General features: G+C 36.9%; 1 protein-coding gene across 5 annotated transcripts in view; it reads right to left on the reverse strand.

The window, feature by feature from the left end:
• LOC117324551 (kinesin-like protein KIF26B) overlaps window positions 1–27,312 on the reverse strand; it is a 385,773-nt gene that overhangs the window by 77,424 nt on the left and 281,037 nt on the right. For all 5 annotated transcript variants that reach the window (XM_033880465.1, XM_033880464.1, XM_033880466.1 and 2 more), the window contains one exon: window positions 5,774–6,252. In XM_033880465.1, coding sequence (XP_033736356.1) covers window positions 5,774–6,252 — 479 coding nt within the window. The remainder of the gene's footprint in view (window positions 1–5,773; window positions 6,253–27,312) is intronic.

Genomic DNA, 27,312 nt, shown 5'->3' on the forward strand with positions numbered 1-27,312 from the left:
TTTTGTGTTGTTAATGGACCCCAGATGTTATAGTTTTGTACATTTTTTGGATTTTAATCTCTGAATAATTAAAGAACTTTGAATAAAATATTTTGCTTCCTCTCTCTCTCTCCCTCAATTATCTCATCCTATCGTCCTTTTTCTCTCTCCCTCAATTGTCTCATACTATCTTCCTTTCTCTCTCTCTCTCTCTCTCTCAATTATCTCATCCTATCTTCCTTTCTCTGTGTGATGTCTGATACTGATGTGTTTTTTCCCCAATACTGATGTGTTTTTTTTCTGATACTGCTTTTTGTTCTATCTTGTAAAAACTCCCACTAAAAAGCTTTATGGCTTCCCTCACTCAAAATAATTACCAATTTCATTTAAACTTTTTCTTTGACCCATTCCATCCATCAATAAATATGATCTTGCCACTTTCGATATCAACACTTGTAAGGTACAAGTTATGGACATTGATGTACATTTCTCCTGTGAGATTCCTATAACAACAAGCAATGTCTGACAATATCCTATAACTTGTACTGTCCGACCAGACACATTTTCACATATACAATATCATCTACTGGTCCATGTTTTTGCCTGTATGGCCTGTAGTCAGAACATTATGTGAACATTATTTGTCAAGGAACTTTATCATATTATGACGACAAAGAGAATGTACCCCTGAAGACCATTAAGATTGTACGACCATCAGGAACTGGACAGGACCACTGTTCAACTCTTATCACAGCTGTCAGAAATTTGACAAGACCAATTGCAGCCAAAAGATTAATAGGAGACTGACCATTTACTCCCTGTAAAGTACCTGGTTGACCATTGGTCATCTTGACCAGTACTGGTCCAAACAGAAAACTTCACAGCAGCAACCTCCAGCTTCAGTTCAATCAAAGAAAGCAACCCAGCGACCATGTCTGTGTTGGCCAATCAATCTCCCTTGACAACCAAATCAAAGCGAGGCTGTAATTAGTCATCCTTCTGATGGGTTATAACTCCCCACAATTATTATCTTCAGATTTTTGACAATCAATCAGAGATATACTTTATAAGTTACATTCTGTTCTCACTTCCTATACAACATCATTATTTAGAACAATTATCTTTATAGTTCTAAAAAAGGGACATATAGTTTCATATATACCATTGATTAACTTTAGAACAATTATCTTTATAGTTCTAAAAAAGGGACATATAGTTTCATATATACCATTGATTAACTTTTTAATCATGATCAGGAGATTTCTGGTTGTTTTTTCTGGATTAATGATTAAAAAGGTTAAATGAATTTAATTGTCTCCTACTAAGCATCATATATATGGTGATTTTATCAGTATGTCTGATGCGATATTAAATAAACCTGATTCTTCAATCTATACTTTGTCAGGAACGATTAGACTTTTATAAAGAGGTGTGTCCAATGTATGATACTATCAACCATAGCATCTAAAACATGTGGATGACATTTAATAATCTCCACACAGATTGGGTAGGACACAAAATTCAACGGAAACATGGTCGGAAAAAATCAAACAGAAAAGAGGAATGATTATTTCGGTAAATACCATATCGTGGCTAATTTTTCTTTGAATTATATTGGTATGTGTCATCATGTGGCGGGATTATCTGAATGGGATGCTGCATGAATGAGTAAGAACATCACACAGCACTGCGTGGCCCTGTCTTTAGTCTGGACAATAACACCCTGACCTCTATTACACCCCCTCCCCAGCCTCTACCACATCGCATGCATATGCATGTGCACAGGAAATTAAACAGCTTTTCACACTCTGTAGGAGCACATACAATCCAAGGTCAAAGTTCACACCCAGCAATCACATGATCGGTGTTAGTGATGGACAGATTTTCATCAGACAAAATTGGATTGATTGTCAGAAATTAGCACCAGGGACAACCGTTTATCAGGCCTGGACAACATGGAACCCCGCTGGGCCAATGGAAAACTGTTTAACAGTCACACAAGATATGAAGCTCAGCAGAGGATTATGTTTTTTTGAAACAGTATGACCAGAAAAACTAATTCAAATCCATTCATTCATCTTCCTTTGGGTTCTATTATATCAGGTACTGGCTTGGTATTTTGATTGAGAGTGTATGTACTCTAGATCTCTCACGCTTTCCACCTCGTTATACAACTCACGTCTCTCAAGCTTTCCACCTCGTTATACAACTCACGTATATGTCAAGATTTTTGTACTGTTTCTTCAAATTCTTAATGTAAAACAGCCTTGCAGATTGAAATGTAAACTACGGTATAATGAATTTTTCCAGTGTGGAATTTGTTTAAGACTTACACAAAGAATGTTGTTACCATTGATATGGCACTCCAAGGTTTGGTTAATCTATCTTACTTATCATGATGTTTATTGAGTATGTATAATAAAGATGTTTAATTTAGATAAAAAGACAAGAAAGATTTATTTAGGATATCTCTCGATATAAACTACAATAGGTTAATATCTTGTACCCATGTAACTATGATTATATATGGTCCCCTCTGGTGTTCGTCCTCTTGTCCTTTCCCGATATATAGGACAAACAAATGGACTGATTATCATTATATCCACGCTATAAATGACGTCTAGACCGTGTTATTACACTTGGTTATATTTACTAGCCTACTGGCTTTAAGCGAAATGAAAGTTGCATAATATTTTTGTAGTAAATTTAAGCCAGAATAGTTTTTAAATATCATCTTAGTAAACAAAGCATAATTCTACTCTGATTTCAATCTTTATGGGAAATAACGGTTCTAAATTCCATATATATTTTGAAATGGATTTAAATAACACTAATTATCATTTACTTTCAAATCTTTGATTTACAGTTTTGTTTTGTTGATATCTTTTTTCAGCAACTGAACTGTAGGGTCCAAGGGAGGTAACCCCAACAGCTTGGCCATATCAAACTGTAGGATGATGTTTAAAATAACAGTTTTATAACAGGGAAAAAAATGGTTGAGGGAAGTAAGAATATGTTGAATGACAACAATTTCTTAACATAAATTACAGTCATGGGGTCAAACAGTACAAGTTTGACACTCCGTGAGTTACCCCAGCCGTCATCTTCAAGTCACCTATCACACAACTTAATCTTAACTGCTGACCACAAAATGTTTTTATTTACTTTTTTTCTGAATAACTGTCAACACTATAGGTGTATGTTAAGATGGAATGACATGTTGAATGTGTAATTTCAACTGAGTGACATTTTCTTCAGGGCAGAAAGTCATAAATTTCAACAGCCGATCATGTCAAACTTAACCCAACAAGGTTGGAACTAGTTAACACTCAAGTCCCTAAAGGGCAGGCCCTTATCATAAGGCCCTTATCGTAACACCCAATATTTTTATTAGTAAATTCATTCATACTTTCTTCCAACCACAACACTGGGTCATTCTGCCAGGGGACATAAAATTTGGTGTGACGAGTTTCCTGTAGAGATAACTCCTGGTGGATATATCTGGTTGTATTGTCAATGAACAAAGTATGGGAGATTCATACATATAGCTTCCTGACTGAGTAAAATTTATAGGTAGATTAATTTAGATATAAACCTAGTTCTATACTTCATACCAGGTCTAGCTGACATTTAAAATTAACATTATAATAATCTGAGAACATAAAAAATAAACATAATAATTTCTTTCTTTATCAAGTCTTCATCTGAACCACTGGCAACAGACTGGTTGTAATTTTGAAAATTACTAAAATCGCATCTTTGGAAATAGTGATATGATCAACGGACCGAAACAGGACAACCATTTAACAAAATGTTTATGGTGGATTACCGAGTACAGTAATAATGATTTGGGTAAATATGATGACAGGTTAATATTTCATATCAAGTTTTTTACCTGGTTAATAAGTAAAATATTCAATTAAGGTATACATTATGTACTTACAATATTGTATATTTCTTACACATGATTTCAACATCTAACCAGCTGTATCAAATGTGTAGCATCAATGAATGGCTATCTCAACTTCGATTCACAGATTCAAAACGGTGAAAAATTAATTTTAATTTTAAATAATCTGCTTAACATTCCAATCAATAAACGAGATGTTTGTCACTGGAAATGAACACGGCGGCATACACTTCATTTTAGGTACTAAGACTGCCGAACATTGATCTCAAACTGTCGTAATCAACAACCATACACAACTCTGTATACATGTGACCATTAAAATGTCCTGATACAATAGCAATCAATCTAGGATTCAAATCGGCAAAAAATATCTGAATCCTTATCAATCATCTGGTTAAAAAGATGTTCTGACTAGCATCTCGATCGAATCAAACAAACGGACCATTCACCGATTGATCTTGTTCTTAATTGTCCTGTGATATTGACTAGATATTGGTTAACAGCCAGGAAATATACATCGCTCTGATTGGGTGTCACATGACCGTCGGGGCAGCACAATCGCATGACATCATCTTTTCAAAAGTAGTAAAGTAGCTGGAGCCAGTTACAATCCTTCTCCCAAGGGAGATGTCCCAGTGCATCCCTCCCTGACAGCCTCAGCTTCGTCCTTCTCCCAAGGGAGATATGTCCCAGTGCATCCCTCCGTGACAGCCTCAGCTTCGATTTATTTCTGTCAAGATTCTTATCGTGTAGATAATTATGACCCGTGCTAATTATCCTTATTGCAGAATGAGTCATTCTTCCTCATATGGACAAATAATTGATAATCTTTTGTAATTTATGATTTCCATTTAGGCAATTTTCAATGTTTTGGTGCTGTACAGATTACAGGTAATCCATTAGCTTACAATAGTAACACATTTTATAAGTAAATAAATCCATTTCCATATGTCAATAAATTTCCTATAATTTGATTGATTTTTGAGTTCAATGATCACAAATGTCCATCTACAATTGTTTACAGTAGCTGAACAGCCATAGTAATTAATCAACTGTCATTAAATATTTAAAGTTTAACATTGGGGACAATGACCCCAAGCTATGCCACACCAGTGCTCGAACTAATGTTAAGAATAGTGTCAAATATTATATTAAATATAAATAATAGAAAATGCAATAGAATATAATGTGGCACTATTTTGCTGACATGACACAAGGTCATTTAGAACATTGTTAGAAACTCCTATAACACATACATATAATATTTGAATTCTTTTAAAGAAATCCTGTTTGATTTTGTGTCATTTCTCATTTGAACATATGTCTGCACATGCATAACTTGAAATTGTATGCATGCTGTCGTGAGCTATAATCCACAATACTCTAGAAAAGCTTCATAAACGAGCCGTCCTGTATTTATACATTTTAAGCGGCCTGACAATGTTACCAACTCAGTAACACAGATTTTCATATTCCTAGTTTTAATGCGTGTTCTGCATGAGAACGACATTTCAAGGTGGAATTATTGAATAATTTGTCCTTTTTAAACCCATATTACATGCTAAAGACAGTTCTAAAAATCTGTTTCATTTTCCATTGAATTTTTAACTATGTTTGATGAGCACTTTTTGATTTATGCATATCTGTAATATGGTAAATACGATTGAACTTTGAACTCTAATCATACAATTCACCTGTTATTTCAAGGATAGATCTGGTTCCATATGGCAGTTTTATCAATAATTTCCTAATTGGATGCCGTGAATAATCATTCATTAGAAAGAGTTTCATGGTCGAATGACTTTGTGACACAACAAATAAAAATTGCTATGTCAGTCTAAAGGCAGTTTACCACCAGTTCACAGGATAATGAAGATGACTTACCTGGCGAAGAATGAAGCTGCTGCTGATGTAGCTGGGGGCGGAGACGACATTCTACTGAGAGAGGGCGTTGACGGGGAGGTTGGAGGGGGCGGGGGTTGTTGCTGGGGGGGAGGCACTGTATAATTCATGTAGGGGGGCGTCACATAATGCTTCCCTTGGGTGGGGCTCATCTGCATTGCATAGTGTCCTTGGGTATGGGAGTGTGACGGCATGGCCATGTTGACCCCTGGGTGCATTCCCCCGGGGTGGGGCACCACTTCCATATGTTGCTGAGGCTGCATCTGTTGATGAAGCTGAGCTTGCTGTTGCATCTGTAACTGGTGTTGAACATATTGTTGTTGTTGAAGTTGAAGGTCGTGCTGACCACCACCACCATGTACAGGGACCACAGGATGACCGTTGGGTAGTCCACCCTCCATCATGTACAATTCGGAGGTGTACATCCGGCTGTCACCGCCGGCTGGACGTGCAGCAATCATCTGAGAGAAGCAAAAAACATACAACATTTCAAACACCTTGAATCACTTTTGACAAAACAGTTAGTCATTTTCACACATATAATTTGATCACCCTTGACTTTTGTATGAGAAAGTCTCCACCAAACCAAGTGTAAACACATGTTTAACAGAATCAGTTCACCATATCCCATAGTACAGCTCCTCGATAAGAACCTTGAGTCACTTTTTTCTCTGGCGATATAAACTGTCATAATTATGCATATGTATAAATATGATTACAAGATGTATGACTACTGAAAATTTGATTACGCAAAAAATATGTTGGACATGATATTTTTATTAACGCATTAAATTTCTTCAAAAAATCTTCAGTAGTTGCGTGAGTGCATTTTGTAAATTTGAAACCAGAAACATATGGGCTTAAAAAAAATGTAAAAGTTGGTAGTCTGTACTCTATAGAGCTTCATATGGAATACAAAAGGCTGTATATACACTATAGGTATATATATATGTACATAAAACAGAAAAAAATACAGGTAGAACAGATTTATTAAATTAATGGGGCATGACAGATTTCAATATTAGAATACAAAACGTAAATAGCCCATAATGATTTAGCTGAAGTAAGCACAAACTCTACACATATATTTTTTCGGTACTAAATGGAACATGAAATTTTACCTCTAATACGTACCTTACAGAGGACTCCTATGACACCTAACTTAGTAAACATACATGTATCTCAACAGAAATTGTCACCTACTGACAGAAACATCAAAAGGTGTAAAAACATGGCAGCATTTCTCAGCGTTGGATTTCTAAAGAATTCCCTGTATAATCATATCAAGTAGCTATAGTTAAAGACTGACAAATAGACACCCACAATTCAAAGGCATGTTCAATTAAGCGATGATTAAACTGAATATATGCAAATGAGGGTAAGAAATCTACATACACACATGTTTAATAGTCGATATTGACACAGCACGTCATCATATTTCAAACTGTCAGACAGGAATTGTTACAGTTTATAGGTGTATCTATGTGGCCATTCCTTTAAATGTTTATCCTATTAAAACTTCATCTGATAAAAAAAAATTGCATATAAACTTTTAAATAAATATGTAGACACCAGTATATCTCAAATGCTAAGTCTCTTCATCGCTCACATGTTTGTGCAACTAAGTACAAAGTTAGTAAAGATTCTGACAAACAATAACATCATCTTAAAATAAATGTGTTGTGAGTCGTATCAGTGACATGTGTGTGGTCTTCGTTAATACATAAAAATGTAATTTAAGTATACACCCAAACCTTTAATGTGTCATGTCAGTTACAGCACAAGATCCAGGAAAAATCCACAGGTTGCTGACAAAATCCAAGAAATGTCAGAAAAACACATCATGGTATTTCCATGTTTATAAGAACCACTCAAAAATCATTTCACAAATAATTGAATCCAAAATCATTCAGAAATCACTTTAAATTACCAGACAAAATCCTGGTATCACTTTGAAACACCATAACCATGCATGCTATCATCCCAAAAGTGTGTGTTCCTTACAATGTATACACACACACTGGTAGACCTAACTTAAACTGTACATAGGTCAGAGGTCACAACTTACAGTGGTTCATCTAACAGAGGTCATAGGTCACAATGCATGGTCCATTGGCCATGCAGACACAGCTGACAGCTGACCAGTAGGGATGACCACACTGTGAAGTAAGATATCACCTTGATTGCACTGGACACTGGTCATTATCATGGTCATATAGAGCCCTAATGTCCATAAAACCATTGGCTGTCCAGCGAGTTATGGGAGGCAGGTGTTGGGTGGTGGTCAGAGTGGAGACCACTGACCAGGAGCAGTCTAGAACTAGGGAGCAAGGGGGGGGGGGGGGGGGGGGGGGGGGGGGGGGGGGGGGGAATCTGAAATTTGTGAAGAAGGGCTATATAGGTATAGTAGAGATTTAATTTTCTGATAAACAGAAAACCCTTCACTCCATCACTGGGATAAACACAGGCACTCCAGCATCGTATGAGCTTAACAAGACATAAATACCAAGTAACTTATAACGGCCAGACTTCATAAGAACCTGTTTTATTTCACAGTGAAACAAACACCCCATCAAACTCCCATAGTATTTATATAAACACTGTCTCAACACTCCTCCACTCCTACAAGTCAATTACAAGTATTTATGGATTTCATTAATGAGTTTTAAACAAAGATTCCTGCATAATTAAGTTGACCTATGTGGTTATTTATATGATAATTATATGACATACATCAAATTATATACAGCAGAAAAAAACAGTATGTATGGTTTTCTTAATACCAATTGGATATATTGTAAAAAAAATTATAACAGAATAAATTTCAGGACTTTATCTAATATATTTTCACAACAAAAAATACATATTGCACCAAGGTTAAATTGGATGAAGAATAATAAGCAAGATAAGTAAACAAATGCCTATTATACAAATATTTAAAGGGGAATTTAGAAATCAAACTGACAGTGCTTCCAAACATCTGACCTAACATTGAATTATAGAGTGTGTACTATACATGCATAGACTGTCTCGGTCACCTGTTGACCAGCTCTGAACCTCTGGCCCCAGGGGACCTACAGTTACTACAAAGGGGCTCACTTTACATAACCCTATGATGTAATTCACTTGTTGTACCTGCTGATATGAAGGGCCACCAGAATTAGGGGTCATATTTCACAGATAAGGGTAGCTATCAGTCCCTTTGTAACTTAATTATCTCCCATTTCCACTTATCACCCCTTTCCCCACACATTACAGGACCTGAGTAGACAACCCTTCAGATCCTTAAATCATCCCCTAATTGATAATCGATTACCTGTGTGGAACTCTTGGTGACGGCTAGCCAGGTAATTAACGATTAATTAATGATCACCTGTGTGGAACTCTTGGTGACGTCTAGCCAGGTAATGAATGGCAGAAATCAAAAAGGCTCCTCAATGATCTTGATTACTTTTATTGACAAATAAACATTTACACAACATTCCATTGTTTCTTCATCATGACCTTTACTGACTTGCTAATTAGGAAATAAGGTAATTATGGTTTTGGTTAATCATTCAAATTCAATGATTAATTGGGAAATATGCTTGAAGAACGGCTTTTAATGTCCAGAGATTGTTTGACGACTTGAGTGAGTGATGTTTAGCCACCAGAGAGAGAGAATCCAACGACACCAGCTGTGTGCTGTGTGCATTAGTAATGGTTTATAACCAGTATCTTTAATTTTACAGACAATTACAAATGTTTACCAGTGACAGGTGCTTGTTGTATTACGATTTCACACGCAATCTATGACAATTGATGTATAACTACGTCAAATTCTTATTCATGAAACCCAAATTTTGTATGAACTAATTAATCTATTATAATTTTATCTTACACACCTGTAACTGTAAATCTAAGATTCATTTTTATGCGTTATCATCCCTATATGCACTAAGCGTTATGTGAGATGATCACTACAATAGAAAGTATATTTTTTACATGCTATAAAAATATACTAGTCACCTGTTTTGTATGACCTATCTACTAATGTCCAACTAACAACTCATTATAATACAAGTAAAATACTTATAAAATATATTGTTGTATATCCACTCTCCTATTTCAAACACACCTTGTGTGGCGTGGGTTCTTATGACCTTGATCTGCCGGTTTATACTTTTATACCTCCGTAGGAGAAAGGACCATGTTGAGCAAAATGATGAGGACCATTTCACCCATCCTACTTAATCATAGCCGACACTGGATAAAGAAACGCAAATACAACAACTAGCTCATAATTGTTGCAGTCCCCAAACTATTATTTTCCTAGTCTGTGATACATCTATTTTTTACTTCAAGAGTCTATCATCATCTGCGATCATAAAAATCCACTTTCTTTTCATACAGTTCAGTGAAGTGTGTACAATTGTTACATAAAAACACCAAAGTGTTTAGCGATGTCTGAGGGTTGGTATGAGTGTATCGGCAGGGATTATAGGAACGAGATTATACCTGGGTGGTTACAAGGTCACGGTCCATTGCCTCTAGACATGCAACCGTCCCGTCAACGCAACTGTGTCACTTGTACACTGTAAAAGTGCTCACGCAGTGCACCAACCACGCTTTTTACAGTGAGTATAAATACACGAATTCTCAACAAAGGTGCAAATGTGTCTTTTCCAACAAGCATAATGATCCTATGTAAGTTTCATTCTTGTAAAGGCATTTCATTGTGAAATTGACTGTTGATATAGATCATGCAGCAATTTCATTACAGAAAAAATGAAGCAATTGTTAACAGTTCCAATCACAGAAGTTGCTGAACACGAATTTTAATGCCTTATTTACAGTTTACAGTTTTGACCAGAGTTGCAAAATTCTGTTGTCAAAATCAATAGTGGTTAACATTGGTCCTCAATCTGAAACGCTGCCAAATGGATTTGGTCGTTACTCATTTGACCAATTGTCCTTCCTTATACAGATAGGCTATTTCTTAAGTATAACATGCTGTCATCTTTATTACACTTTTTTTAATGAGAGAATGAAATTGGGGAATGATTTAGAAGGTCGCCATGGAAATGGTTCCAGAATTCAGTGCAAAACTCTAAAAGAATCAAGGGATGATCAGACAAATATAACTTGACAAAATTTTATGAAAGTATAACACTCGTCAGTATCTTCCTACCTAACCATTTTAAGGAATTAACACACACTCAGGTTCTGAAGTCATTATTAAGTCCAGTTTGTATTACCCGTAAGATCCTAGATTATATAAACATTTTCTACAAGAAAAAAGTGCTGTACAAACAAAGGAAATGTACTTTAAAAAAATCAATATTAAAAATTCCAATAAACATTGAAATTGTACCAAATCTTATTCATTAACCCTCTCATTCTCTTGTTCAGTACAAGTTCATGCTCATCTACCGCCAAACAAATGCACCCTCCATCACACAATGTCAACCAATCACAGTCCCAGAGTACATCACACAATGTCAACCAATCACAGTCCCAGAGTACATCACACAATGTCAACCAATCACAGTCCCAGAGTACATCACACAATGTCAACCAATCACAGTCCCAGAGTACATCACACAATGTCAACCAATCACAGCTCCAGAGTACATCACACAATGTCAACCAATCACAGCCCCAGAGTACATCACACAATGTCAACCAATCACAGCTCCAGAGTACATCACACAATGTCAACCAATCACAGCTCCAGAGTACATCACACAATGTCAACCAATCACAGTCCCAGAGTACATCACACAATGTCAACCAATCACAGCTCCAGAGTACATCACACAATGTCAACCAATCACAGTCCCAGAGTACATCACACAATGCCAACCAATCACATTCCCAGAGTACATCACACAATGTCAACCAATCACAGCCCCAGAGTACATCACACAATGTCAACCAATCACAGTCCCAGAGTACATCACACAATGTCAACCAATCACAGTCCCAGAGTACATCACACAATGTCAACCAATCACAGTCCCAGAGTACATCACACAATGTCAACCAATCACAGCTCCGGAGTGCACATGCAGAATTAAGTTCTATTGATTTAAGGCAAACATGTAACTTCCAGTTCAAATCATGTCATAAACACTATTGCAGGAGTGAATCAAATAATGCATCCTTCAAATTCCTGCCCCAATAACAGCCAAGTGTTTCAGCATATATAGAGCGAAGACTTTTAATGAGTAAAACAAGATGGATTTCAGACACATCTATAGGTCCCAGACCTTGTTTAGCCTCACTGAATCCTTTTTTCTGATGGTAAGCATCAGACAGGATCAGATAGGACTACATATATAAATAACTGTTAGGTATCTTGACTACATATATAAATAACTGTTAGGTATCTTGAAGTTACATTGAAATAATTTCCCATGCAATGCCTACTGCACCATACAGGGACAACAAACCTGATGTCACGCCGTGTCGTCCCTATCCACTCGATGAACCGTCAACACAAGTGTGCTTACTGCTTTCCATTGATTATCTCTGAGCATTCCACACAAATTTATACCAAAGCTTTCATTACCTTGAATACTTCACAGAATTTCCAAATACGGGAAAGTCTACTGACATTTTCTCCCCAAATCTTGAAGGTCTATAAACAAAAGCTTCTTAATATGTCCTCAATCTTCAAAAGCAGAAAACATCACATATCCTTAACCCTTGATAGGCGAATCACAACTCCAAGTGTTCAACCTCCATACGGGACTATACAATGTCTTAAAAACTGGACACATTGTAAACGGTGTAAATGTGTATGTATCTCTCTCCCATACACCCCTACCATGTACACCATGTACCCAGTATGTATCTCTCTCCCATACACCCCTACCATGTACACCATGTACCCAGTATGTATCTCTCTCCCATACACCCCTACCATGTACACCATGTACCCAGTATGTATCTCTCTCCCATACACCCCTACCATGTACACCATGTACCCAGTATGTATCTCTCTCCCATAAACCCCTACCATGTACACCATGTACCCAGTATGTATCTCTCTCCCATACACCCCTACCATGTACACCATGTACCCAGTATGTACCTCTCTCCCATACACCCCTACCATATACACCATGTACCCAGTATGTATCTCTCTCCCATACACCCCTACCATGTACACCATGTACCCAGTATGTATCTCTCTCCCATACACCCCTACCATGTACACCATGTACCCAGTATGTATCTCTCTCCCATAAACCCCTACCATGTACACCATGTACCCAGAATACGTTTTCCATCATTAGTCCATTCCCATTTCTACCTTGGAATACAGATATGGTAGTTTTTGTTTACTGTGTTATTTTCTATTTGTCCACTCCTAAACAACAAACAACCATGATTAAATATTGGATGTATGATTCCTTTAAATTGTACAAGCCCTCCCCCATGTCTAAACCTTTTTTCTCCATCCCTGCCCACCCTTCCTCTGGCCCCATCAAATTGATACCCGTTATACTGCCCACCCTTCCTATGGCCCCATCAAATTGATACCTGCTATACTGCCCACCCTTCCTCTGGCCCCATTGATACCCGTAACACTGCCCACCCTTCCTCTGGCCCCATTGATACCCGTAACACTGCCCACCCTTCCTCTGGCCCCATTGATACCCGTTATACTGCCCACCCTTCCTCTGGCCCCATTGATACCCGTTATACTGCCCACCCTTCCTTTGGCCCCATTGATACCCGTAACACTGCCCACCCTTCCTCTGGCCCCATTGATACCCGTAACACTGCCCACCCTTCCTCTGGCCCCATTGATACCCGCTATACTGCCCACCCTTCCTCTGGCCCCATTGATACCCGTTATACTGCCCACCCTTCCTCTGGCCCCATTGATACCCGTTATACTGCCCACCCTTCCTCTGGCCCCATTGATACCCGTTATACTGCCCACCCTTCCTCTGGCCCCATTGATACCCGTTATACTGCCCACCCTTCCTCTGGCCCCATTGATACCCGTTATACTGCCCACCCTTCCTCTGGCCCCATTGATACCTGTAACACTGCCCACCCTTCCTCTGGCCCCATTGATACCCGTAACACTGCCCACCCTTCCTCTGGCCCCATTGATACCCGTAACACTGCCCACCCTTCCTCTGGCCCCATTGATACCCGTTATACTGCCCACCCTTCCTCTGGCCCCATTGATACCCGTTATACCGCCCACCCTTCCTCTGGCCCCATTGATACCCGTAACACTGCCCACCCTTCCTCTGGCCCCATTGATACCCGTTATACTGCCCACCCTTCCTCTGGCCCCATTGATACCCGTTATACTGCCCACCCTTCCTCTGGCCCCATTGATACCCGTAACACTGCCCACCCTTCCTCTGGCCCCATTGATACCCGTAACACTGCCCACCCTTCCTCTGGCCCCATTGATACCCGTTATACTGCCCACCCTTCCTCTGGCCCCATTGATACCCGTAACACTGCCCAGCTACTACATACCATGATCTCCTGTCTCATTAAAGCCAAGGTCTACCCACTATTTCAAGACAATCTGTTTATATAGCCGCTACTGAACAAATAAAGTCAGACTCAATACCTTGGTGTGTAAACTGGATAACTTGTTGATAGTAATGTAGACCAACACACTCATGTCACATGAATATAAAATCCCTATTGAAAAACTTTTCATTTAAACACTCCTGGTTAAAATGTATAAAATATCTCCTCTCTGTTTGATGATTACACTTGTATCTGACAAAATCTGGGCCTCTATCATATGAAGCATCCTTGGAAGTCCTTTTATTCTTTTGATACAAAAGCTTAAAAAATATGTTTATTACCAAGTCTCGAAATATCACATTTGCTCATATTTCATATGATCATTGAGGTGTGAAACACTCCACACTACATCAGGACAAGGCATTGTGTGTTGCCATCATCTTTGTCAATTCATCAAAATCATCATATTATAATTGTATGATTTCAGCTCTGTATAAAAACACACATCACCTGTTACACATGTGTTCGCTGGTAATGTAACTCGAAAAGCACTGAAAACTCATATTAGTACATATTTCTAATTAGCATGAAACAATCATCAAAATGATTTAAGACTCTTACCTGCTGGCTCTCAAAAACCTGTTGCTGATGCATTTTAATTTTTCATAAATTTTTTTTGATAATATCTACTTTAATCTGCTAAGGACTTCATCATGATGTGTACGAATCCATTCAAAAGTATCCAAGTAGATCACTGAACGATGTCCTCGCCCCAGGCTCTCTGTACGGCTTCAAATTACGCTAAGCAATCCATTTCAATATAAATCCAAATTTAAAGTTCCAAGGCTACATCTCCGTATAAATTCCTTGTTTCGAGCTATATCGCCATAGTATCCTTACGAAAATCACTTGTATCCTGAAATTTTCTTCCGAAATATATTTTTATTCCAGATGACTGAATAGAGCACTTAACCACTTGTTAAAGCTGAAAAGTTACCGATCCACCAGACTCTTTAAACTTGAGAGATATTCCATCACGTAACTTGTCACAGACGCATTACAGGTAAATAAATCCACAGGTATCATAAACGAATCAGTTGTGCCGATTTCATTTGTCCATTAGTAGGTCTATCTTTGACACCTCTGGTGATAAACTGATATTTGGCCTTGCCCGAGGGTATAATCCGGGACATGGATGAAACTTCTATACTTTTATAATCTCCTTCATTCACAAAATATCCATCCATTGTATCAAACACATCAGGGCATGAATAGTCGCATCCAACACGAGTCAAGCCACCGATTTAAAGATCTGAACTGCCCATGTTACCGAAGGCAGCATACGTACAGGATATATACACGGTTCTCACACACCGACATTGTTACACACAAACCCCGTCTCTGGGCTGACAATCAATGGCTACACCACTCGATACCCAGGACGTATTCCATTGGCTTTATATTTGTGAATACATACTACAGACTGTATGTATCAAAGAGAGCAAGTCGTGGTTGGCGATTTAATACAATGTTAGCATCCAGAGCGTTCGTCGATCAATGCGCCCATGTAACGATACCACTACATGTGCACTGTAGCGCGAGATCTAAAGTAAGAAAGGCTGCTCACAGCCTACCTGTGTCGAGTCGCTCAACCATTTAAATACACACACTTAGATGCAAACATTGATGGGTAACCCTTGAAAGGGCTCTCGGGGCATTGTACCTGAAACAAACAATAGAGCAAAAAACGGGACTGTCCTCGGATCCCTGCAGATACCGGAAGTAGTGACATCCCCGGACACCCGATATAGCGATATGTATCGATTGTCTTGTCTCTGACAATGAAACATAAACTTTTTGTGCCATACAATATTGACGATGTACCCCACACACCCAGATACAGTTAATACACTCTCCAAGTGCGAGCCTTCAATACACTGACTGTTCACTCATATTTCACGATATGGCTTGATGGGTCAAATTTCCGGAATAAAGTATCACATATATCTGAAAAAATCTTATTTTTTTTTTTTTTTTATTTCTTCCTCTTAATTTTTCTGCACCTGACCAACCTCAGTTGTTTACCTTCATAAATGGACGATTACATTCGGCCTCCAATTAATTCGACTAATGGATGTCTATCCATACTTAAAGAACTCGAGTGGCCGCAGCATGTTCAAGACTATACACCGCGGCTGTGAAACAATGTTGATATTTACATTCTACATGTATGTTCTTGCCAAATACGATGCTAGTCCAATTGCCATGGAAACTAGTGAAGCTTAATGAAAGGATGCCACTGTTCGGAAAGGTCTCAATGGAGGCAGTGGGTAGTTGAGAATTCGAGGACAGTAGGCCATGTTGTTATGTGGGCCGTTAACAATACCAGAAGCAAATATTTGTTCTAAATTAATGATTATCACTGTGGATAGATTTGATAATAATTGTAATTGTTTAATTAAAGTTGTAGAAACTTTAGAAATAAAGTCCTTTGGATTAAATATCCAACTTGAGGGAAACAGATAACCAACTGAATTGAAATTTTGTGAAGAAATATGTAAATATGTAAATATGTAAATGTGTAAATAAGTTTCTCTTTTTTCACTTACCCAGGTAAATACGTTGTTTACCTGACAGACGGACGTATGAATCGACAAACAAACATTTTATGATTCTTTAAACATGATCTGTAATTCATTCATTAAATTCCAGTGATAAAAATTTAATCACGTAAAATAGATTTCAGTTATAACTTTGCATACTAATAGGATACCACAACGACTAATTAAATATATGAAACCTAATTTATGCAGATTATGCAAACTTAGTACATAGGAATGAAATCAATTACCACACGAATGTGAGTGGGTGTTAGATACATTTTTGACCTTTGATATACCTCCCCACGATTTCCTTATGATGTCGTCAGATGTCCAACTTATTAAAGGTTTGATGTAAGATTTTAATTACATTTGTCTACAAAAATCTACATCAACCCAGGCATGACATCCACACGATAATAAAAATCATGAATGTGGAAATTGTCCTTATCATAGTGTTCTACAGATCCCAATATAAATTGTCTATATCATTGTGTTCTACAGATCCCAATATAAATTGTCTATATCATTGTGTTCTACAGATCCCAATATAAATTGTCCCTATGTCATTCTGTTCTACAGATCCCAATATAAATTGTCTATATCATTGTGTTCTACAGATCCCAATATAAATTGTCTATATCATTGTGTTCTACAGATCCCAATATAAATTGTCTCTATATCATTGTGTTCCACAGATCCTAATATAAATTGTCCCTATATCATTGTGTTCTACAGATCCCAATATAAATTGTCTATATCATTGTGTTCTACAGATCCCAATATAAATTGTCCCTTTATCATTGTGTTCTACAGATCCCAATATAAATTGTCCTTATCATTGTGTTCTACAGATCCCAATATAAATTGTCTCTATCATTGTGTTCTACAGATCCCAATATAAATTGTCCCTATATCATTGTGTTCTACAGATCCCAATATAAATTGTCCCTTTATCATTGTGTTCTACAGATCCCAATATAAATTGTCCCTATATCATTGTGTTCTACAGATCCCAATATAAATTGTCTATATCATTGTGTTCTACAGATCCCAATATAAATTGTCTATATATCATTGTGTTCTACAGATCCCAATATAAATTGTCTATATCATTGTGTTCTACAGATCCCAATATAAATTGTCCTTATCATTGTGTTCTACAGATCCCAATATAAATTGTCTCTATATCATTGTGTTCTACAGATCCCAATATAAATTGTCCCTATATCATTGTGTTCTACAGATCCCAATATAAATTGTCTATATCATTCTGTTCTACAGATCCCAATATAAATTGTCCCTATATCATTGTGTTCTACAGATCCCAATATAAATTGTCTCTATCATTGTGTTCTACAGATCCCAATATAAATTGTCCTATCATTGTGTTCTACAGATCCCAATATAAATTGTCCCTATCATTGTGTTCTACAGATCCCAATATAAATTGTCTATATCATTGTGTTCTACAGATCCCAATATAAATTGTCTATATCATTGTGTTCTACAGATCCCAATATAAATTGTCTCTATATCATTGTGTTCTACAGATCCCAATATAAATTGTCCCTATCATTGTGTTCTACAGATCCCAATATAAATTGTCCCTATCATTGTGTTCTACAGATCCCAATATAAATTGTCCCTATCATTGTGTTCTACAGATCCCAATATAAATTGTCCCTATCATTGTGTTCTACAGATCCCAATATAAATTGTCCCTATCATTGTGTTCTACAGATCCCAATATAAATTGTCCCTATCATTGTGTTCTACAGATCCCAATATAAATTGTCCCTATCATTGTGTTCTACAGATCCCAATATAAATTGTCCTTATCATTGTGTTCTACAGATCCCAATATAAATTGTCTCTATCATTGTGTTCTACAGATCCCAATATGATATTGACCGATAGAAACAAAATGATATTGAAGGTGATGAAGTCCACCACAAACACATTAAATGCGATTTCTAAACATCGTTTTGTTGATGTGCAAGAAGCATGAACAGACATTTCTTCATGAATCACTGGCCAGTGCTAATGTACTGGTCAGTCTAATGGTCACTCGATCCAGGTCAAATGTTGCATGTCAACCAATTAGGCGCTGCAGTTTGCACATGTCATAAACCAATGAAGCCAATTCCTTTTTATACAGATTCGTTCATGCATGTTTTTTCGCTGGACACAGGGAAATGGACATCCGGTTTTACAAACACGACACCTTTGTACTTTAATGCAAATTTTGCTTTCCCTTGTGCATAATCCATCAGCATTAATTTAGCCACAGGAAGTGGTTTCCATTTTTTTCGTCTCTGATCATTTTCATCATCGAGAGCTGTCAGTGAGCTAAACAGCACACGGTACGAGTATAATGATGACCTTGGCAGTGTCTGAAATACCAACATGGCGCGGACAAAAGATCTATAAATATTCGGAGGCCTTGCAAATTACTATGTCCTAACCACATGGCACTAGCTTTATTCACAGTTCTGGCGATGTGAATATTGAATATATAAAAATATGAAGAAACACGACGGCTTTCACGAGCTGTCTATTAGACGTTCGAGACTGTCAAATGTATTAATTTTATTCTACAAATGACGCCCATACACTTACATGTAAAACTATGACATATAAAAATCTCTGAGGAGGCTGTAATGATCTTAAGAGGCCATCATGAGAAAATATCCCTGTGTACTTAAACTTTTCTATAGAGTACAACAATACCAAATATCACACGGAACACATCTAAAACAAGTCATCTTTTTGTCTATAGAGTACAACACATCTAAAACAAGTCATCTTTTTGTCTATAGAGTACAACACGGAACACATCTAAAACAGGTCATCTTTTTGTCTGGAATAGATCATCTTTCTTAGACTTTGAATTATATATCTTTGACTTTGAACCTATCTTTGACCTTGAACCTATCTCTGACCTTGAACCTATCTTTGACCTTGAACCTATCTTTGACCTAGAACCTATTTTTGACCTTGAATCTATGTTTTCGGACAACCTATCTCTTTCTGTCCATAAGCCTGTCTATAGAAAGCATCCATTTCCCCTTGAACCTGTCTGGATAGACCATCTCTGTCTAAACATTTCCCCTTGAACCTGTCTGGATAGACCATCTCTGTCTAAACATTTCCCCTTGAACCTGTCTGGATAGACCATCTCTGTCTAAACATTTCCCCTTGAACCTGTCTGGATAGACCATCTCTGTCTAAACATTTCCCCTTGAACCTGTCTGGATAGACCATCTCTGTCTAAACATTTCCCCTTGAACCTGTCTGGATTGACCATCTCTGTCTAAACATTTCCCCTTGAACCTGTCTGGATAGACCATCTCTGTCTAAACATTTCCCCTTGAACCTGTCTGGATAGACCATCTCTGTCTAAACATTTCCCCTTGAACCTGTCTGGATAGACCATCTCTGTCTAAACATTTCCCCTTGAACCTGTCTGGATTGACCATCTCTGTCTAAACATTTCCCCTTGAACCTGTCTGGATAGACCATCTCTGTCTAAACATTTCCCCTTGAACCTGTCTGGATTGACCATCTCTGTCTAAACATTTCCCCTTGAACCTGTCTGGATAGACCATCTCTGTCTAAACATTTCCCCTTGAACCTGTCTGGATAGACCATCTCTGTCTAAACATTTCCCCTTGAACCTGTCTGGATAGACCATCTCTGTCTAAACATTTCCCCTTGAACCTGTCTGGATAGACCATCTCTGTCTAAACATTTCCCCTTGAACCTGTCTGGATTGACCATCTCTGTCTAAACATTTCCCCTTGAACCTGTCTGAATAGACCATCTCTGTCTAAACATTTCCCCTTGAACCTGTCTGAATAGACCATCTCTGTCTAAACATTTCCCCTTGAACCTGTCTGGATAGACCATCTCTGTCTAAACATTTCCCCTTGAACCTGTCTGAATAGACCATCTCTGTCTAAAACATATGGAACTCCTCCTGTTTTGGAACTTATATCAAGAATCATCTATTGTTGGACATATTTTATCCTGTACAGAGAGGTTTTCTTTTTTAATCTGGAACACAAAACGATCTATTATACAGTTATCACTCTTCAGAGGGAACCAAAACAATTTTCAAGAGTTATATATATTTGAAAATGCATAATTATTAATTTTGATTTTGTCGTTATATATATTTGAAAATGCATAATTATTAATTTTGATTTTGTCATTGATACAGTCACCACAGATTCTATATATCTGTACCTTTTTCTATAAACATTTGTATTAGAATTTAACTACATTTTCTGGAGAGTTTGATCTTTATGACAGAAATAATCTAAACATGTTATCCTAGAAATTCATGTCTCATTAGAGAAATAGTAACGAAATTAAATCATAGAAAACACTTTAATCCTAACTCCACACATCAACCAGAATTCATCGTGACAATGATTGTTGCATTGTGTTATAATATTATCACATTAGGACAATTTCAGCCATTTTAAAACATTGTTTTGTGTTTTTTAATCATACAACACCTGAATACAGAGCCTTTATCATTTGAAACCACCACAGAACATGCACGTTTACAAGTGCTGCGTGCAGATGTCAGATTAAATTGTGCATTGCGTTGGTTTCTCGACCAAAGTTGCCGGCCTTATAATCATAGCCCAATAGTTGTGTTAATGCTTCATTACATCACAGAAATATGATTTACAAATACTAATTAACTCATAATTTTGTGTAAATTTGCTGAATCTGGTAAGTCCGATTTCTATTTTTCCTCCTCATATTTCCAATATAACATGTGCAATATCATTTCCGCTTGAGGACGTTTAGAAATCAAGTTCAAAGTGCCAGAAGCAGATAATCTGAATAGATAATGCCGTCAGTTTCTTTTATGTTGGTCTAATGCTCTCATAATCAGCATTTCAAACATTGCTAATTGTTTAAAATCAATTTACATTGTGTAAATGACACAAACTGCATGCAGAAAACTGACAATGTTAGGCGTTTGTCTGGCGATCTGTAATTATTACACCCGCGGTTCACATTAATCCTATCCATGTGCAGCACTTGATGACAAATAAATTATACCCAATCAGAAATCAAACGGAAATCAAATCAAAATGGCAGATTGCTTATGCAAGGAAAACACCGAAACAGACGAGATATATACATAGCTATTGACGGAGTATGATAACCTGTCACTATTGTAGGAGGTAGGAGATTAATAATTATAATGAAAACTACAATACTAATTAGCCAAAGGCTAAGTTATAATCCTGCATTAAAAGGTTTTATAAAAGAGACAAAACTGTTCAAAAATTTGTTGAAATGAAAAATGAATCTCACTATGTTCTCATCAGCTTAGGAACTAAAATCATGTCGACTTTGTTTCATAAAACTGGTTAATACAGTATCAGTTAATCACTTACATAAATCGACCTGTTTATGATATAGAATTGTGATGTTTTAGTTTAGAGATACCAGTTTATGATATAGAATTGTGATGTTTTAATTTAGAGATACCAGTTGATGATATGGATTTGTTTTGTTTCAGTAGAGCGTATACTACCATTAATTAAAAATTTGACATTTATAATTAACATCTTTAGTTTGAGCGAAAAATTAAAATGATCCAGACGAAGGGAAACAGCTTCGATTCTTGCCCACAGGTGAATACATCAGTCTTTGTTCCTCTTTGTCCAATAACACTTTTGTAACACCTGCCACAGACAAACAATTTTACCCGAGGTCTTCTCTGAAACCCTGGTTATCAGAATCATGTAGTCTCTTTTCCTAGATGTTTAACATCCCAGTAAACAATAGAGATATATTTCATTAACAATTCTTAATTTTCAATGATTTAATGAAGGCCAAGATTTATTTTTCTGCCTTATTTTGCAAAACATTTAATCCATAAGAGGACTCAGTGTCCAATTCAGTTACAATGGTTTCAAGGGGTTTCCGGCAATTCTGTGAAATGTTTCCCTCAAAACTGATAGAAGTAAAATATCTTTGTCTGACTTCCCTTGGTGATGAATTTTTCTAATCTTTTTCATCTGAGCCCTTCAAGCTTCCTCCTTCCAGCCGTAACTTCTATCTTCTTATCTAGCATGTGTTCTAATTTAGTTATCTTAATTCATTAATGTTTGTACCTGAACTTGATAACAATGTGATATATAGATTCAGATCAGAGGATGATGTTGTTCGTTTTTATAACAAAAGCAAATTAATTAACTTGATGGGACAACATCGTATAAACCAGTTGTGGCCGGATTTCTGCAACTGATTACAATAATCTGTCATATGGGAGTTGACAATTTATGGGACAAAGAATGTACCCTTTAATATGTATAAGACCCATCTGTTCAAACCTAGCTGTGACATCTGCATATGTCCCGCAAAACTCCCCTTTAATCTCCGACTCCTCATGCAGAGACAATTTTTTTATCGTTCTCCCCCTAAGAAATGTCAATTACTTTTAGCTAAAATTTTGGATAAGTTCACTAGTGATATTGAATTGAACAGATTTTAAATCACCTTGCATTAAACTTTTAATAACGGTTACTTAGATCTTTGTGGTAAATAGATATTACATGAACCAAGAGATTTTGATACAACTTTTCTATGTATAAAATTTCCATTATGAAAAAGAAATTATTTTCAGCCTCAAGTCAATAATGTATAAAGATATGCATCATTTCTATAATGTCGGTAGTTTCGTATTAAACATCGCTTTCATAGAATAAAATAACCATAAATCAAAACTAACTTGTATATGTTCTAGACAAAGGAAAGCCTTAGAACATGCCCGATTACCTTTATTCAGGTTCAATAAAGCTCTTGTAACCAGGGGACTGAATACTGATGAGCAGTACAGAAAATGTGATGTGCTAGTATAAATTTGTCTTTTTAACAGATCCATCTTGATGATAAATTCATCTAAAATATGTTATTCACAAGGAAATGAAAATGAATATGTGTATCAATATTTTTTTTAAACATACATATAAAGTTTGTATTTTTACTTTATTACCCAATATGTTTCCATTCATTATTTGAGTGAATACAACATTTTAATTAAGAATCTGGTAAAAAGTTTACTTTAGTGTAGATAAAATGTAAAGAAACTGATTAAGTCAATATCCAAGTTAATCTGGGAAATTCACTATGCTGATGTTCTGTGACATGAAAGTGTCCAGAATTAAAATTCTATAAGGGTTTGCACAGTTATAAATGAGCTGTAATTTGACAGACCACCTGAGAGTGAACATGATGGAATCAACAGTACATAAAAGGTCTATTTGTAAGAACTGTTGAGACAATCGTCATACACCTCAGCTTATGATGAATTTTATGAAGCAAATGAAAACGATTAAAATGTTGTTTTGTTAATAAGCTCCGTTGAGTAAGAATAAAGCTGTCTCGATGATAGAAGCCAAGAGTTTCAGAAAGCAGTGATGAAGTTTCTTTGTGTAGAACATGTCGCCCTACTGATCCCAGTATCACCAATTAGGGGTATATAGGCATACAACCGAGTTTGAAGCTTATTCTAGAGTCACTAAACAAAATCCTAATATTTTCTACAATATTCTAATAATTCGTCATTCCAATAAGTCAGAAACATTTGTAACCAGCATGTGTTGAAGACAATAAGGTGTTGATGTACATACACCCATAGACAGGGCTATTTGAATACTAATTCAAGAAAAAGACTGTAAAACTGCTACACCAAACAACCCATTCACAATAAATTCCTCTGTTGCCACACATTTTCAAAACCCTAAAGAAAATGCAAGCTAATCACAACGATAAAATTATTCAAAAAGTCTATAAAACTGCCTCCAGTATTTAATCAAAATGCACTAATTAATTTCCTTGCGAAATATCTTTTGGAGGCTTGATTGAGATGTTTCTCTGCTTTTCAAGTAACTTGGAACCAATGATTCTGGCTTCAAAAGCCTATGCGCTCTCAATCAATACAACTCGCAGTGTTTGAACGCGGAGATATCAAATCCAAAAGCAAAGACTGGTGCCACAGAGCTGAATCCTTTGCTCCCAAGAGGGTTTTCAAGACGACCACAGTTTTACTAAATTTCTTGTTTGAAACTAAAAACTAATAACGGTTTGGCTTTTTCGCTTTATTTCTGCCTCTCTGATGTTTTGAGAAACAATTAAGATTTCAGACGGTGTGCCCCAAACATTCAGTGGAATAATCCACTCCTACAGCTGATGCCATTACAAAGTCTAGCTCATCCGAAGCCCGAGTTCACAAACGAGGAATATGCAAAATACCTCTGGGACTAGTCAGAGTTTGTATTTTCATCCTGCGATATACGTCTCCCAAGAGCCCAATAGCTAGGTTCGTAATAGAACCATCCTGTTGAATTAAATAATTCAGGATTCGCCACGAGTTGTGTAAGCTTTTTCCTAGAGTTACGTTGATGCTGTACAGATTGGATATTTACTTTGATAATGAAGTATTAAAGTATCGCTATGACAACATGGGACAGTTAGATGGTGTTATGGGTATGACAACATGTGACAGTTAGATGGTATTATGGGTATGACAACATGTGACAGTTAGATGGTATTATGGGTATGACAACATGTCACAGTTAGATGGTGTTATGGGTATGACAACATGTCACAGTTAGATGGTATTATGGCTATGACAACATGTGACAGATGGTATTATGGGTATGACAACATGTCACAGTTAGATGGTATTATGGCTATGACAACATGTCACAGTTAGATGGTGTTATGGCTATGACAACATGTGACAGATGGTATTATGGGTATGACAACATGTCACAGTTAGATGGTGTTATGGCTATGACAACATGTCACAGTTAGATGGTGTTATGGCTATGACAACATGTCACAGTTAGATGGTGTTATGGCTATGACAACATGGGACAGTTAGATGGTGTTATGGCTATGACAACATGTCACAGTTAGATGGTATTATGGCTATGACAACATGTCACAGTTAGATGGTATTATGGGTATGACAACATGTCACAGTTAGATGGTATTATGGCTATGACAACATGTCACAATTAGATGGTATTATAGCTATGACAACATGTGACAGTTAGATGGTATTATGGGTATGACAACATGTCACAGTTAGATGGTATTATGGGTATGACAACATGTGACAGTTAGATGGTATTATGGGTATGACAACATGTCACAGTTAGATGGTATTATAGCTATGACAACATGTGACAGTTAGATGGTGTTATGGGTATGACAACATGTCACAGTTAGATGGTATTATGGTTATGACAACATGTGACAGTTAGATGGTATTATGGGTATGACAACATGTCACAGTTAGATGGTATTATGGGTATGACAACATGTCACAGTTAGATGGACCCAGATTGTTTGTACTCTAATCACATTAGACCAATCAGCGCAAGTTTGGGTTTTACCCATTTGTACAGGTATGTGCCTTACAGATATATATACATGTACTTACTTTATAAACTTACAGTTAATAACTTTACCTGCTTATCTTACCTGCTAATGAGCATACATCTTACCTGGTTATATTTCTTTAGATGGTATTATGGGTATGACAACATGTCACAGTTAGATGGTATTATGGGTATGACAACATGTCACAGTTAGATGGTGTTATGGGTATGACAACATGTCACAGTTAGATGGTATTATGGCTATGACAACATGTGACAGATGGTATTATGGGTATGACAACATGTCACAGTTAGATGGTATTATGGCTATGACAACATGTCACAGTTAGATGGTGTTATGGCTATGACAACATGTGACAGATGGTATTATGGGTATGACAACATGTGACAGTTAGATGGTGTTATGGCTATGACAACATGTCACAGTTAGATAGTATTATGGGTATGACAACATGTGACAGTTAGATGGTATTATGGGTATGACAACATGTGACAGTTAGATGGTATTATGGGTATGACAACATGTCACAGTTAGATGGTGTTATGGCTATGACAACATGTCACAGTTAGATGGTGTTATGGCTATGACAACATGTCACAGTTAGATGGTGTTATGGCTATGACAACATGTCACAGTTAGATGGTGTTATGGCTATGACAACATGTCACAGTTAGATGGTATTATGGCTATGACAACATGTGACAGTTAGATGGTATTATGGGTATGACAACATGTGACAGTTAGATGGTATTATAGCTATGACAACATGTGACAGTTAGATGGTATTATGGCTATGACAACATGTCACAGTTAGATGGTATTATGGGTATGACAACATGTCACAGTTAGATGGTATTATGGCTATGACAACATGGGACAGTTAGATGGTATTATGGCTATGACAACATGTCACAGTTAGATGGTATTATGGCTATGACAACATGTCACAGTTAGATGGTATTATGGCTATGACAACATGTC

This window comes from Pecten maximus, chromosome 3 (assembly GCF_902652985.1).
Source record: "Pecten maximus chromosome 3, xPecMax1.1, whole genome shotgun sequence".
Classification (NCBI taxonomy): Eukaryota; Metazoa; Mollusca; class Bivalvia; order Pectinida; family Pectinidae; genus Pecten; species Pecten maximus.